Source organism: Tarenaya hassleriana, unplaced genomic scaffold (assembly GCF_000463585.1).
Source record: "Tarenaya hassleriana unplaced genomic scaffold, ASM46358v1 Cleome26, whole genome shotgun sequence".
Classification (NCBI taxonomy): Eukaryota; Viridiplantae; Streptophyta; class Magnoliopsida; order Brassicales; family Cleomaceae; genus Tarenaya; species Tarenaya hassleriana.
In genome coordinates this window covers 1,719,261-1,733,346 of record NW_010965869.1, presented here as the reverse complement: position 1 = coordinate 1,733,346, position 14,086 = coordinate 1,719,261, and the positions used below count along the sequence as shown (strand labels likewise).

General features: G+C 39.6%; 4 protein-coding genes across 7 annotated transcripts in view; 2 read left to right on the top strand and 2 right to left on the bottom strand.

Moving 5' to 3' along the window:
• Positions 1–2,279: 2,279 nt before the first annotated feature.
• On the bottom strand, positions 2,280–7,321 carry LOC104816934 (pentatricopeptide repeat-containing protein At1g10910, chloroplastic). 3 transcript variants are annotated; one of them, XM_010545972.1, is made up of 10 exons: positions 6,994–7,321; positions 6,285–6,369; positions 5,641–5,901; positions 4,894–5,196; positions 4,633–4,737; positions 4,171–4,270; positions 3,488–3,807; positions 3,104–3,280; positions 2,884–3,012; positions 2,280–2,753 (listed from the first exon to the last, which is right to left on the bottom strand). In XM_010545972.1, exons 1-10 carry the CDS (start codon positions 7,275–7,277, stop codon positions 2,511–2,513), a joined length of 2,007 nt encoding a protein of 668 aa, XP_010544274.1. In that variant the 5' UTR covers positions 7,278–7,321; the 3' UTR covers positions 2,280–2,510. The 3 variants fall into 3 exon arrangements, with proteins under 3 accessions (XP_010544274.1, XP_019058434.1, XP_010544276.1); XM_010545974.2 differs by having other exon boundaries at positions 2,571–2,749; XM_019202889.1 differs by lacking the exon at positions 6,994–7,321 and having other exon boundaries at positions 5,641–5,940; positions 6,285–6,357.
• Positions 7,322–7,644: 323 nt separating this feature from the next.
• On the top strand, positions 7,645–8,835 carry LOC104816933 (putative CCR4-associated factor 1 homolog 8). Its single transcript, XM_010545971.1, has one exon. The coding sequence runs from the start codon at positions 7,799–7,801 to the stop codon at positions 8,708–8,710; it is 912 nt and encodes a 303-aa protein (XP_010544273.1). The 5' UTR covers positions 7,645–7,798; the 3' UTR covers positions 8,711–8,835.
• A 1,552-nt stretch (positions 8,836–10,387) lies between these two features.
• On the top strand, positions 10,388–12,636 carry LOC104816931 (uncharacterized isomerase BH0283-like). The gene is made up of 6 exons (XM_010545968.2): positions 10,388–10,541; positions 10,623–10,823; positions 11,321–11,620; positions 11,842–12,003; positions 12,086–12,169; positions 12,419–12,636. The coding sequence occupies exons 1-6, from the start codon at positions 10,512–10,514 to the stop codon at positions 12,524–12,526; spliced, it is 885 nt and encodes a 294-aa protein (XP_010544270.1). The 5' UTR covers positions 10,388–10,511; the 3' UTR covers positions 12,527–12,636.
• Positions 12,637–12,742: 106 nt separating this feature from the next.
• The window catches only part of LOC104816932 (pentatricopeptide repeat-containing protein At1g09220, mitochondrial), a 2,262-nt gene continuing 918 nt past the window's right edge, over positions 12,743–14,086 (bottom strand). Inside the window, exon 2 of one of the 2 annotated variants that reach the window (XM_010545969.2) lies at positions 12,743–14,082. In XM_010545969.2, the coding sequence (XP_010544271.1) occupies positions 13,181–14,082 (902 nt within the window). In that variant the 3' untranslated portion in view covers positions 12,743–13,180. The other variant, XM_010545970.2, reaches the window with a different exon arrangement.

Genomic DNA, 14,086 nt, shown 5'->3' with positions numbered 1-14,086 from the left:
AAGTCCGTCTGCGTCTCCCAAGTCCGTCTACGTCTCCCATGTGTATGCTCGTTTAGACTCTTTCGAATACGGCAGTAAACCCGAGATCCAATCTCGCTTTACAAATCATAAGCGGTCTCTAGCAAGACATTATGATTACCCGTACCAGAAAGAGTTAGATCGGATCTAACTGAAAGCCAGAGATAATTCTAACGATGATCCTCTTTGTCCCACGATATCATAAATCGAAACGTAGTTCGATTGCTTTGTCATATCCCGAGTAGACTATAATAGATAGATGACATTCATCTATAGTGCGACCACACATTTCCACAGTCTCACTCATATGACGGGCTCAGCAATATCTCTCTCTTTCGAGAGGGACGAAGTTCTATCTTGACTATCTACTATCCACTACATGATTCGTAATATACCCGAGTCACGCCTTTATAATCATCCGATTAAAGATAACGTTTGACGCGGCCAAAGTACATTACTCCTCCTGTTGGATACAATAGATATCTCGCGTCTAAGGATCCAAAGCGAACCATCATATGAGATTCAAGTCATGGATTATATCCAATCGACAATCTCACGCGAGTCATCCAGTCATTTGTTCCAAACAAGTACCCATGACCGTGATCTGTATCCAATACACATGATCATCACTATGATCATCCATTACGCCTTATGTTAGTCTTAATTCATCATTGCTCCCACAACGATAAGCGACTAAGGAATTTAGGATCGTTCATAACGATCCATGGATGTCATTACTTATCAAATATGCAAAATAAATAATGAACAAACAATGCATTCATCCCATGAATTCATCATAATACATAGGTTCTCATATCGTACGATCATCATAGAGCATCACAACCATGATTTTCAACTTCGGTAATTAGGTTGAGTCAATACTTCCATACCCAATCCAACTACACGACCGACTCCATACTTAGAGTGATTCGAGTTCTCTAACCTCGATCTAGATTAGAGAGGCTCTAATACCATGTAAGAGGAGACCAAGAGAATCCTCTCGCAATGCTTAGCACTGGTCCTAGATCGAACAACCCAAAGAAGAATTCAAAAAAATTAAGAAAACTCTAAGAAGGAAATTGGAAGAACACTTAGAAGAGAGATTTATACTTAAGACTCTTTTTATTTCTTTGATTTTTCTTGATGATACAAATGGGGGAGGGGATATTTCTACCCCATGATTATAACTATTCATACATTAAAATATTTAATTTCTAGAGTTTTCTATAATATTTTATAATAATTTTATTATTGTAAAAATCTAGATATTTTTTTTATAAGAACTTCTAGAAATTGGATCAAAATTAATCTTGAGTTTAGTTTATTGGATCAATGATCTATAAACTTGATCCAAAATTGTTTTGGTACAAAAATAAAAATTAGCCAAAAAATCAAGTTTAATTTTAATAACAACTCGTTTTTGTTGAAGTAGCACTCAACCACCCGTTTTATTCCCACCGAACAAAACCGCATACCAAAAAAAATTCTATCAATGCATACATTATTTGTATTAAGCACACCCGTGTAATTCTAGATTCGTCTAGGTCTGTGAAAGATTCACATATTATTTGAGGACTCCCCTCAAATACACTTTAGCTTCTCTCAACTTGGACACCTGCAGACTTCTTTTTATATCTCTTCATCCTCTTAATGTGTTTTCACGTTTTATGCACATTATTGCTTTTCTTTTCCTTTTATATTGTTTATCGTTTTCCATGTTGCTCTATACTTTTCTCTCGTCATGTTGTCCCTTTCTCCCATGTAGCCTCTTTTTCCTCCTTGTGTTTCTCCCATTTTGTCATGATATCTCTTTCTCCCATACTCTCATGTTGTCTTTCTTAATTGAATCACAATCAGTATGCTCTTTCCAAATATTTAAACAGTTGTGTGTCGTGCATGTGTTGTTGTTTGTATGACGCTTTTGTTGCACAAAAGAGTCGTCTGTTTTTATGTTTGGAAACAGAGCATTTTGGATTTGTGAAAACAACATTTCCTTCATTTGCGTATCCAAATCTCACGTAAGAATTCACCACAACTGATTTCTTATCTTCGTATGTTTCTGCTTCATTTTCTGGCCCACCAAACAACACATGCCACGTGATTTCTCCCAACAATTCGAGTTTTCTCGGGTACCCAGAAAGGGAAAAAAAAGGAAAAAGTAAACAGAATTCACTCTAATTGGAGACGAACAGAAGAAGCCGATGATTTGGACTTTGCTCCCAGTTATTAGAGACATATTCTACTATTAGGTAATTCTTTGGTAAAGCAAAGATGAAAAGCTCAATATAAGCATCATAATTTATTTTTCCAAAATACAGGTTCTCGTATACGGGCCTAATATACAGCTAAATTCAACAGATACCAATTTGGAGGTGAGTTTTTTTTTTTTTTTGTTGCTATGATTGCCTAAAAAGGTCAACCAAAGCAAATGTCAAAGATTATAAGTCTAATATCTACCATCATTCTCTCAGGCCAAGAACTGTCAATCCTATTTATCTTTTACCTTTAGATTTGATCTGAGGCTGTGATTTCAGTGGTCTTGAGGTCAAATGATTCTTTGACAAGATCTCTGCGATCAGTTGCCTTCCAAACAAATGAGAGTTCTTGAGGATGAGGTTCCTAGTGGACGAGTCCACTGCATATCCTTGACCATTCATCCATTGCAGCAGCTGAAGCAGCATCTCTTTCTTCTCTGGCTGCGAAATGTACCTGGAAACTGCCATCTCGAACTCTGGCTGTAACGAAATGATTATTAAAGAGCGTTGCCGGAGGGAATTGATTAAACTTTTTTACGTGTTTATCGGTATCCGATTCACTCTAAGTTATAATTTAGAAACATAAGATCCATCCCGTTTGAACCCTCACCTGATCAATTTTGTGGCCAGACCCATGCATGACCTTCATGACATCGTTTATTTGGTTGATATTACCCGCTTTCATGAACGCCCTTCCGAATTTCCTAAAGGCCGGCTTTGAAATCAACTTTGCATTATCCTGCAAAGAAACATCAAAATCTAGAAGATAACATTCATTCCCACATTGGAATAAAAGGGGGAAATGTATCTCTCTAAAGAGGATTCCTAACCTTCACCACAATATAAGCATCTTTAAGTAGCTTCCCTTGTATTAAAATGTGCAGAATTTTCTCATGTATTGCTTTGCAGATGTTCCTTTTGCTGTATCTCAGCATATTATAGACCGATAATGCTTCCGAGTGAGCTCTCTTCCTCCCGAGATGGCCGATTAAGACAGAACACAGTTCCTGCATAACATAAGAGATTCAGAGCATATCAACAAAGAGCCTATATCACCACTTTTTTACCCCTTTATCCGACAGCCATTAAAGCAAAGACGATAAAAGCTATAGAAGACAAATCGACAAAACTTAAAATTCAATGTGGAAGAAAAGGATTAGAAAGATAACGGTAAAGGCTTTGTAAGGAATGTAAAGACGAAGGAAGCTATTTACCTCATCTGGCCGGTGGCCTTTACTATGCATGTCAAGCATGGTTCGGTAAGCAAGAACGTGCAATTTCTCCTTGATGAAGTATTTGATCAAGATATGGAAAGTATTATAATCAGGACTAATTGCTAAGTCATCCATTTTCTTCATCGTTCGCATAACACTTTCCATATCTCCTGCTCTGCAATAGGCACAAAGCATTGTGTTGAACATCACCAAGTCACACTTTCCATACTTTGCTTCATAGTCCAAAGCCAACTCTTTTGCCTCCTCGAAAAGCTCACTTCGACATAAAGCTGAAATGATGATACTGTGGGCATAGCCATCTAAAAACGAGGAAATAAGAAACAAATATCTGTGTAAGGAGGGGAAGAAACTAGACAATTTCTTCAAAGAAATTGGGTCAGAGTCATCAGATCTGTTGTTAAAATCTGAAGTCAAGATATACGACAAAAAAAGAAAAAGCTCTACACCCGATTGATCATGATTTCGAAGTTAGATGACATGCATGATTTGGAAGTTAGATAATAATTAATTGCTAGGGGCATATGCTTCAATTTTTTCTGTCCAAGTAACAGAAAAATTGCTTCAAAATACATCATTTCATGCACTCTCTAACCCCACAAAATAGTTGGACAGGATCCAATGTTAAAGCTAACTTGCTGAGTTATCAGTGACAAAGAACATACCAGATTTAGCACCTTTCCCATTCATATAAGCAAATATTGATCTTGCTTCCTCTAACATTCCCGCCTTGGAAAAACCATCCATTAATAAACAGTATGGCATCTATTAGAAAAAAATAATCAACCATGAGAAGTATACAGGGTAAATAGGAGGGATATATCGAGTCATCGACCAGGCTTTATTACTTAAAGATAGCTACCAAGACAACAGACAATATGTCATGTTTCTACCTATCATGTGTTCTATGTATCCACAGAATTTACAGGTCCATTAATCTTCATAACATGCCCAATCAAACTGGATTTCACTCCATTTAAGGCTTTTGCGTTCATACAGTGAATGTTGCTCTTATTTGAGTATTGACAACAACTTGATCATGGCAAACATTTAAGACAGTCTAAAAGTTGATCATAGTACTTTTCAACTTTTAGAGCCATCTTAGCTAAAAAGCAATACTGTCTAACCTCATCTTCAGCATAGCCTCTAGCTTCAAGTTCGGCTAGTAATTCCCTTGACCGATCAAATAAACCTCCTCTTATATACACCTTCAGTAAAGTTGTCATAATCACCTGCAAATATGTGCAGCTAGAGTTACCTTCTCGAAATGGTTATTAAGCCATATCAAGTCATTCACACAAGTCCAACCGTCACAGGGTGTGAAGTTAACACTCTTCCAATGATCGCATGAGCACTCAATACCGAGATGGGAATATATAGAAACAAACCTTATTTGGCACTAACCCTACAAATTTCATCTCATCCACCAATTCATCAGCTTTCTTGTAATCTCCATTCGAAGAATAAGCATTGAGCAAGGAGCTATAATGATAAATGTTCGGTGAATGGCCTGCACCCTTCATCTGCTTGAAAAAGCTTTGAGCTTCGTCACACAGGCCATTTGAAGCGCAAACGGCCAAGACAGTCCCATACATTACACTGTCCATTTGTATTCCGCTATGTGGCAACTCTCCCATAAGCTCCATAGCTTTAGGGTATCCGTTTTTCACTTTGATGCAACCTGAAAGAAGCTAAGACAACAAAAGAAATCACCATTACCAAAGGTAATGAAAACAATATGTTGAATATTTGACTCTGGTTCTCTTACCTGTATGTTTTATTCCCTTAATGCAAAACCTTATTTAGGCAACCCGTTATTTAATGCAGAAGGGATGATCAACCCACATAAAGCAGAATATATCTGACTTAAACACGGATATGAGATGATAAACACCATGTATATCCATATAATGGTTGTCAAAGCTGCTTTCCAGCAAATTCTGACATTTCAAGTAAAATGCCCAAAACCATTTTTCCCTCACCAATTGAAGGTAAGCTTTTCACAGTTGGAGAAAGGATCTATAACAAAAGGGGAACAACATTACATTGGGCTTAACTCGAAGAAAATTATACATAGTTATTGACATGGGAACTAGTTTCCGATTTACTGTCATGTAAAACTTCAATTGGCTTACCGTATTATATGTAATCACATCAGGTGTCAGACCATCACGCTTCATCTTATCAAACAATTTTATGCTGCTTTCGAACTTTCCATTCTTGACAAGGCAGCTAAGAAGGGAGTTGCATATATACACATTAGCTTTGGTTGAGTCGTCTGGGATGCTGTCATAAATTTCTATAGCCTTCGAGGTACTTTTTCCCCCCACTAACTTTATGTAGCTGCTATAAGTTGCCACATTTGTCTTTCCATGTTGTTGCATCCAATCAAAGAGCTGTAACAATTCCGAAATAACAGACATTGACCATCACATCTGGGAACAGCAAATCAAATCTTAGCTTCTGAAATAAGTGACAGAAACTTGTCGGCGAGCAACATTCTTTCTACTCTATCATGCAAAAAGGCTTTGGTTATCTTCATGATTTTATGTAGCTAAATATTTTCTGATAAGAAAAGATTAACTGAAAGTTGAGCTTACCACATGAAAAAATCTGTTCTCAGCAAGATATATGAGACTTAACCAAAGATCAAGGAGAGATACGTGTAAATGCAACAGGGATAGTAGGTAACAACCATTAACCTAAATGAGCATGATTACCAAGAAAGTCAGACATTTCCTTCTTCAGGAACTGTTTCAGTAGATCAAAATCAAAATACCTGAAAAAGATCCTGCCATCTTCCAGATTTCCCGAAATCGCGCAAAATGACATTTAAGTCTTGCACCTTCAAAACCCTTTCTAATCTGTAGAAAATCCTGAATTAGCCAAGGCTCGCAGAAGAATCAATCAAGGAATAAAAAGATAAAGCATGTCCATCAAGTGAATCATATAACCACAAAAATTTATGCGTCTGTACATCACCGATAAGTACATAATCAACTTGACCCACTTCAGCCAAGTCCGGTAATTTCTAAAAATAATATCGGACATTTCAGTTTCGGGGAGTACAGCCATTTCATAGACCCTTTTCTTCTTGTTATCAAGAATTTACATTGGCACAAACACATACTTTATCGCCATGATAGTGGCATTTCGACTATGCAGTAATTTCTGCATCTGATAAACCGTTTAGAGTGTTGGGTGCAAAAATATGCTAAGAAACCTGATTATCAAAGGATCCCACTTTTGTTTTGGCTCAATAAACTGAGTCTTGAGCAAGAACACGAGACCAATCGAAACTGCAATAAAATGGATTCAGCTATTCTCCCTCTCCCTCTCCCCCTCTCTCTCTCTTGATGTCAAGAAAATTCGCGTTATCAAACAACTACGCAGAGGAACGGAAACAGAAACAGCAAGGAATGGCATAATTTCAGGCAAAATAAGTAGCCATAGCGAAGAAACAATGGGAGTGCCAGTTGATGACAAACCTCTGGAGGGAAGAGAGGAAATCAGGGGACCCTTCTACTTCAGCAATGGCGGACTTCCTCGCCAAGTAAAATCTAGAGTGGCGCTTGGTTCGATTCGCCGCCGCATTTCTTGCCGGTAAATCGGCGACCGGAGAAACCGCCACCGTCGCCGCCGCAACGAGGAGACGACGCCATCGGAGAGACGCTGCCGAGACGGCGAAAGGAGAAACAGAGGAAGAAGAAGAAGGTTTAGGGTTTAGGAGAAGCGGACACCGTGGCTCAGCTCCGATAACCGGCATATCCATCAGAACCGCGAGAGAGAGAGAGATTGAGTCAGCGGATGAATTTCCTTTTTGATAAAATGAAATTTAATAAAATAATGATTATTCAAAATTTGAATAAAATAAAATGAGTCTGGGTGAAGGGAAAAGGAAAATGAAATAAAAAATAGATATGAATTATTAATTAAATGATTGTTCGAAATTAATCTCTCAACGAAATGGAAACTTTGCAAATCCCTCAGTTATCAGAGATTGACTTCGTCGGCCATTTGGATTTCGATTTCCTTTTTTCATTTTTTTCACCCGTTGATAAAAAAAGATAAAATCATTGAAAAAAGGATTATTAAATGATTATTCAAAATTAATCTGTTAACGAAATGGAAACTGGGGATTTTTCCATTATCTGGGGAAGAAATGGAAAATTTCCTTTCCTCCTTCCTCGTTCCTCGTGACTACTATAAATACATCTGCTCGCTCACTCAGTCACTACTTGCCTACGCTTCGAAATACGACAGAACCCAGAGAGAAAAACGACACAAGTGAAGATGATCCGGGAGATTTGGAGGTATAACCAGGCGGAAGAGATGGCATTGATCGCCGACTGTTTATCCTCTTGTCCATTCATCGCGATCGATACGGAGTTTCCCGGCTGTCTCCGGAACACGCCCTTGACTTCTTCCGAGTGCGAACGATACTCCGACATGAAGTTCAACGTCGATCGCACCAAACTCATCCAGTTCGGATTCACCCTCTTCGATTCCGACTGCAGGATCGGCGGTACGTGGGAAGTCAACTTCTCTGGCTTCAGTGAAACCGAGGATGCCAGGAACGAGGACTCGATCTCTTTTTTGCGGAAGAACGGTCTCGATTTCGAACAGATCCGAGAGGACGGTGTTTGCGTTCACGGGTTCTTCCGTGAGTTCATTCGGATGATCAGATTTCAAGAGCAGCTGTTATGGATCACCTTCCACGGGTCTTACGACATCGCCTACCTCAGCAAGATGATGACCCGATCGCCCCTACCCTGCACGTCAGAGGGATTCACAGACGTGGTGGGGAAGACGCTTGGCAGAGTGTACGACATGAAAGCCATGGCATCGAGGATCAGAGGGCTCAACCAGCGGTTCGGACTGGAGAAACTGGCGGACGAACTCGGAGTGAGCCGTCAAGGATCCGCACATCATGCAGGATCGGACAGCCTATTGACGGCCCAGGCTTTCGTTCGGATGGCTGCGAGGTGCAAAGACCTCTGCGAGTACGAAGGATTCATCTATGGGATGGGCTCTCGGGTCGTCTCGAAACGTCTTGTCCCGCAGGCCGAGTCGATGCCTTCCTCGTACACTAGATGTTTCGACGAGCCACCGAGGATGTACACCGCGGCGTTCTCCTCTTATCGCGACGGTAACTTCGTCGTACCGGTGCCGCCGATACACTATGGTTTCTCGGGATTCATGTGATATATGTGCCAGTCTGATTTTGGTACCACTGGATAAATGTCGTTTTAGGTGTTTTTATTTCACACGTTGGTTGCTCTTGTTGCGACTGTGAATTCATAATATGCCGGTTGTGTTCATTTGTACGTCTCCAATATATATACATACATAGATCATTTCTGTCCATCTTCACAAACGGGAATTTTACTCAAATAACCCAGTTGGGTCGCACCTATTTCAGCGTACACCACCGAGAAAAAAAAAAATTTAAATTAACCCATTTTTCGGTTGAAAAAGTCCGAAATACCCTTTTCGTTTTATTTTTTGCGACTTTATTACGACTAACATATAATTGATATACCACTAAAAAAAGACAGATGATTTTTTTGCCACCTTTTTTAGAATCAATTGTAACTATATTTAGAATTAATTACGAAGTCGTAATAACGAAGTTGTTTTCGAACGGATAAAAATCGTGTATTCATTAAGGGTAATTTCGTCTTTTCAAATAAAAAAAAAGTATTATGTTTTTTTCTAATGTACACGTGAAATAGGTGCGACCCAAGTGGGTCATTTGAGTAAAATTCCCTTCACAAACAACACTCCATGTGAAAATTTAGCATTAACACCCAAACGCGCCAATCACTTGTTTAACAATTTACAGTAAAGATATTGGGCTATTGGTTTTTGAGGGGCCATTTTCGAACTTTCTAGAAGATTCTGAGATAAATCTTCATAAGAACTACGGGGGCCCACAAGGATGTTTTCCAACTTGATAGATCGTGGGGTTGCGTCTGTTACATTTCCAGTAAGTGCCAATTCTTCTACCAAATCTACGAATCCTCTACGTGTTTGATTCATGTACTAAGTAATGTTTCTGCACATGGACAAGAATCTCGTCACCTTTTTTTATTTTCAGTTCTGTAATAAGCGCCGAATCATTTGGTCGTAAAACCTCAAGAACTCCAGAATTGATTGTTTATTAAATCCAAATTTCAATTATATGCCCAGTGGTTACTTGCCAACAAAGAAGCGAATGTGGGTAATCAGATTCATTATATTTACATCTCGAAACCCATAATTTGATCCAAAGAAAAAAAAAACACACGATTGATATGAACTCACCCCATATGCTTCGGTCGATTATATCGTCCAAAAATACTAATCGCTTCGTCATGTTTTTTTCATTTGTCAAATTTGGATATACTTTCGAGTGCATTTGGTCTGTCTATTACTTGGATGACATGTTCTATGAGCTGTTTAACCATGTATTACCCAACGTGTACGTGGGTCTGTATAGATACGTAACGTACACACACATATATGCGTGTGTGTATATATATCAATCAAATCACAGTAAACTGTACCACTAAGGACAAACTTAGGACATTGAGTTTTATAGAAATTCAAATGGAATTTGAAGAAATATTTGTTTAGCCAAATGAGTAATAGTATGGTTTATATACAAATATCGACCAATCAAACCATAATAAACCGAACCAATCCGGCCAAACCGTCCATCACCCTCTAATGTTTTTCCCAAAGTGCCAGTACATTTTTAAAATCTCATCACCAACCAAAGAAACCCAGTACATTTTTAAAATCTCATCACCAACCAAAGAAACTTCAAGGAAATCTCGAGGAAATCGCGAATACAAAAAAAAAAAAAAAAAAAAAAAAAAAAAAAAAAAAAAAAAAAAAAACTTGTTTGACCATTAGAGAGTGACCGATAAAACCTGCACTTGTAACATACAACTCTCGATCAGAACTTGAAAGTCGACGAGGAAGAAGAAGAAGAAGAAGAGAGAATTCTAGTTCTACTACCATGGCGAAGAGGCCTGTCAAGTATTATGTGGTACTTCATCTCTTCTTTCTTCTTCTTCGTCTTCTTCTTATTTTCTGCGTCGAGATTCGATGGTGGATGAATGTTATTCAGGTCGATGCCTTCGCTGATTCGGCATTCAAGGGGAATCCTGCGGCGGTTTGCTTTCTCGACGGCGACGAGGACGAGAGAGACGAGCCTTGGCTTCAGTCTCTCGCCGCTGAATTCAACATCTCCGAGACATGTTTCCTCACTCCGATCGCCGGCTCCGCTTTTCCTCGCTTCCGTCTCCGGTGGTTCACTCCCGCCACCGAGGTTCCCTGCCTTTCCTCTCTTCTCCATTATCACGGTTTCCGATTTTCCTTTCGATCTCCCTTCTGATTATTTGGTTTTTTCTTCTGGGGATAACGTTGGGTTCTGGCTCACATATTTACTTACTCTCGATTTCAGTGCTGATGACTGAAAATCCCCAATTCCAGTTCTCAACCCATACTCGGGATGTTTATATATCTGGGTTTTGTGGTGAAATTCTGTTCTTGAGTCGATGAAATGGTGTGCATGTCTTGAATCAATTCCATACGCTGAACATTCAAAATCTCTAATCATTTTCATGATTTAAGAGATACTGCGACATTTCCTTTGCTTCTTGTTATCCGAATGCCACTTTAACTTGGCAGTTGTCATACTTGCCCAGTGAAATTGTGCTTAATCTGTCAACCATGTTCAGAGCTTGAAATTTCAAGATATGGGTTTGAATGATGATGAAAGATTCAGCTAAATTTCGATGAGGAAAGCATGTTTTTTGCTCTCAGGTGGATCTCTGTGGTCATGCAACGTTAGCATCTGCTCACGCCCTCTTCTCAAACGGGTTGGTCAATTCCGAGATCGTCGAGTTTGCCACAAACTCTGGCATTCTAACGGCTAAAAGAATTCCAGACAACTCAGAGTTCCATGGCGGTGGTGAAGTGAAAGAGGAATCCTTTTTCATCGAATTGGACTTCCCTGTAATTCAGACACGTGAATACAGTTCCAGTGATGTCTCCATGTTGTCCAAAGCATTGAATGGAGCCACCATTGTTGATGTCAAACAATGTACATCAGATATAATCATCGTAAGAGCATTTTACGACGCTTTTAAATCCCCCCCCCCTCCTTTTTTTTTAATCTTATTGTTTTAGGTTGCAAGCGTGATAGTGGGAGTAACTATTCTTGAACAGAATTGTTGTGTTGTTTTCACATTTGGTGATCTATCCCTAATCTTTTGCTTCACTCTTTGAACTTTGACTCAATCATTAGTAAAGTTCAGAATCATTTTCAATGCATTTGTTTCCAGGCCGTGCTTCCATCATGGGAATCTGTCGATGAACTGCAGCCAAGAATCGACGAGATAGCGAAAATCCCTGGCCAAGGGATAATTGTGACAGCTGCTGCTCCTGCGGGATCTGCCTACGATTTCTGTAGTCGATACTTTGCCCCACAGTTAGGGATTGATGAGGTAAAAAGTGGCTGTTACTTTCATGGCTAAAAGGAATATATACCATGTGAAGCTTTTGCTGGTCCATTGTCCCTCCTTTCAGGATCCTGTTTGCGGAAGTGCTCATTGTGCATTGGCGCATTACTGGAGCCTCAAGCTCAACAAGTGTGATTTCCTTGCTCAACAGGTATGTATGACTCTCTCAACCTTTTCAAGGCAATGTTAAGTAGATTCTCCTGTGGTGCTGGAGAATGAATCTGTGGTTTCCCAGCAATAAAAGAGTCCCTACAACTTTAAAGATTCATCACAGGAAACAGTATCAATCTTTTTTTTTTTACTTTCCTGGTTAGGGTTGAAAAAAAAAACCCGATGATAGAGCAAATGACTGTATATCCAATTGACAATGATGGTCGGGTTGTGGAAATTTTTGAGTTAGGTGTCGAGAAGGGGCGGGACGTTGAGGATTCATTTGGACATGGAGACGGAGAGAGTCCAGCTCCGGGGCAAAGCTATTACTGTCATGGAAGGCCGTATCTTGGTTTAATAACGCCACATCATCATCACCTTGTTGACTAAACAATGATTAAATAAATGTCGCCTCCAATAACTCCTAATAGTAATTTTGATAAAAAATAATAATATTAAATGGTCGCACTTCAAGTCGTTAATCAAAAGACTAGATTGTGTTGATGGCACCATTCTCGCTGCAACGTAGGATTTGGTTAGTGTTTATTAAAACCGAAGCATGCATACATGTTAGTTTGAACCAAATATGTAAAATACATGTTACATTTTTACTATATTATCTCTGTGATCTCTACATACACCAACACAACACATACATACATGTCGGGGATTTGTCAAAATCAGAGTAAGCCTCTGAATCACGTGGAAGTTTTCGGTTTGATGGTTTCAAAGTCTAATTGAGAATTATTCTTCAGGGTTGGTATGGTTGACGAGAAAGGGTAAAATGGGGAATGCAGTCGATATGGATTATTAAATGATTATTCAAAATTAACCGTTAAGGTAAAAATAAAATCACAAAGCCTCCTCTTCCCGCCCGGAGAGGTGAAAGCTTCCCAAGCTTCTCTTGGTTCCTTTCTAAAACTTCTACACACCACTGTTACTAAATACCAACTCTAGATTGAAGCATCTGCCAATTCCTCATTTCGGCGATGATGTCATCGAATCTCGGGATCTATTCGGCTATTGCCTGCTGTGAATGACCCGGATCTTTGATCGCCTTCCTACGATCCATCAGCCGCCGAAACTTCTGGGCATCTGCAAATCTTCCGACGCTGGAAAGTATGTTGGACATAAGCACATAGTCTCCTCCATACCCTCTCTCCAACTCCATTATCTTCCGGGTGACCCTCTCTCCCATCACAGCATCTCCATGAAAGCTACAAGCTCCCAGAAGTATTCTCCAGATTATGATATCGTCTTTATCTTTGGTCGGAATCTCCAGAGCGATCTTTTCAGCTTCCTCTAACCTCCCACTTCTTCCTAACATGTCTACTAGACATCCATAGTGCTTCACATCCGGCTTGATCTGGTACTTGTTGATTGTCTTGTTGAAAACATCTAACCCGTCTTCTGCTAACCCTCCATGGCTACAAGCGGTCAAGACACTCAGCAGTGTTATCCCGTTGGGTTTCAAACCAAATCTTTCCATTTCTTTGAACGTAAAGATCGCTTCTTTACCCATCCCGTGCATTGCAAAAGCAGATATGATCGATGTCCATGATACCATATCCTTTCTTCCCTCTGGTATCTCACTGAAAAACTTGAACGAACTTTGTATGCACCCGCATTTTGCATATGTATCGATGAGAGAGTTTGCCACACGGATGGCAGACAGAACAAACCCTCTCTTCTCAACATAGCCATGAATCAATCTACACGCCCTTATGTCTCCCAAGTTCGAAACAGCCGGTAATATGGCAAGGATGGATATCTCATTGGGTTTTATCCTGTCGTAAGCGACCATTCTTGAAAACAAATGTATAGCTTTCTCGGGCACATTCATTCGCACATACCCATCAATCACAATGGTCCAAGAGATGACCGTCCTAAGCGGCATTGTCTCGAACAGCCAAACCGC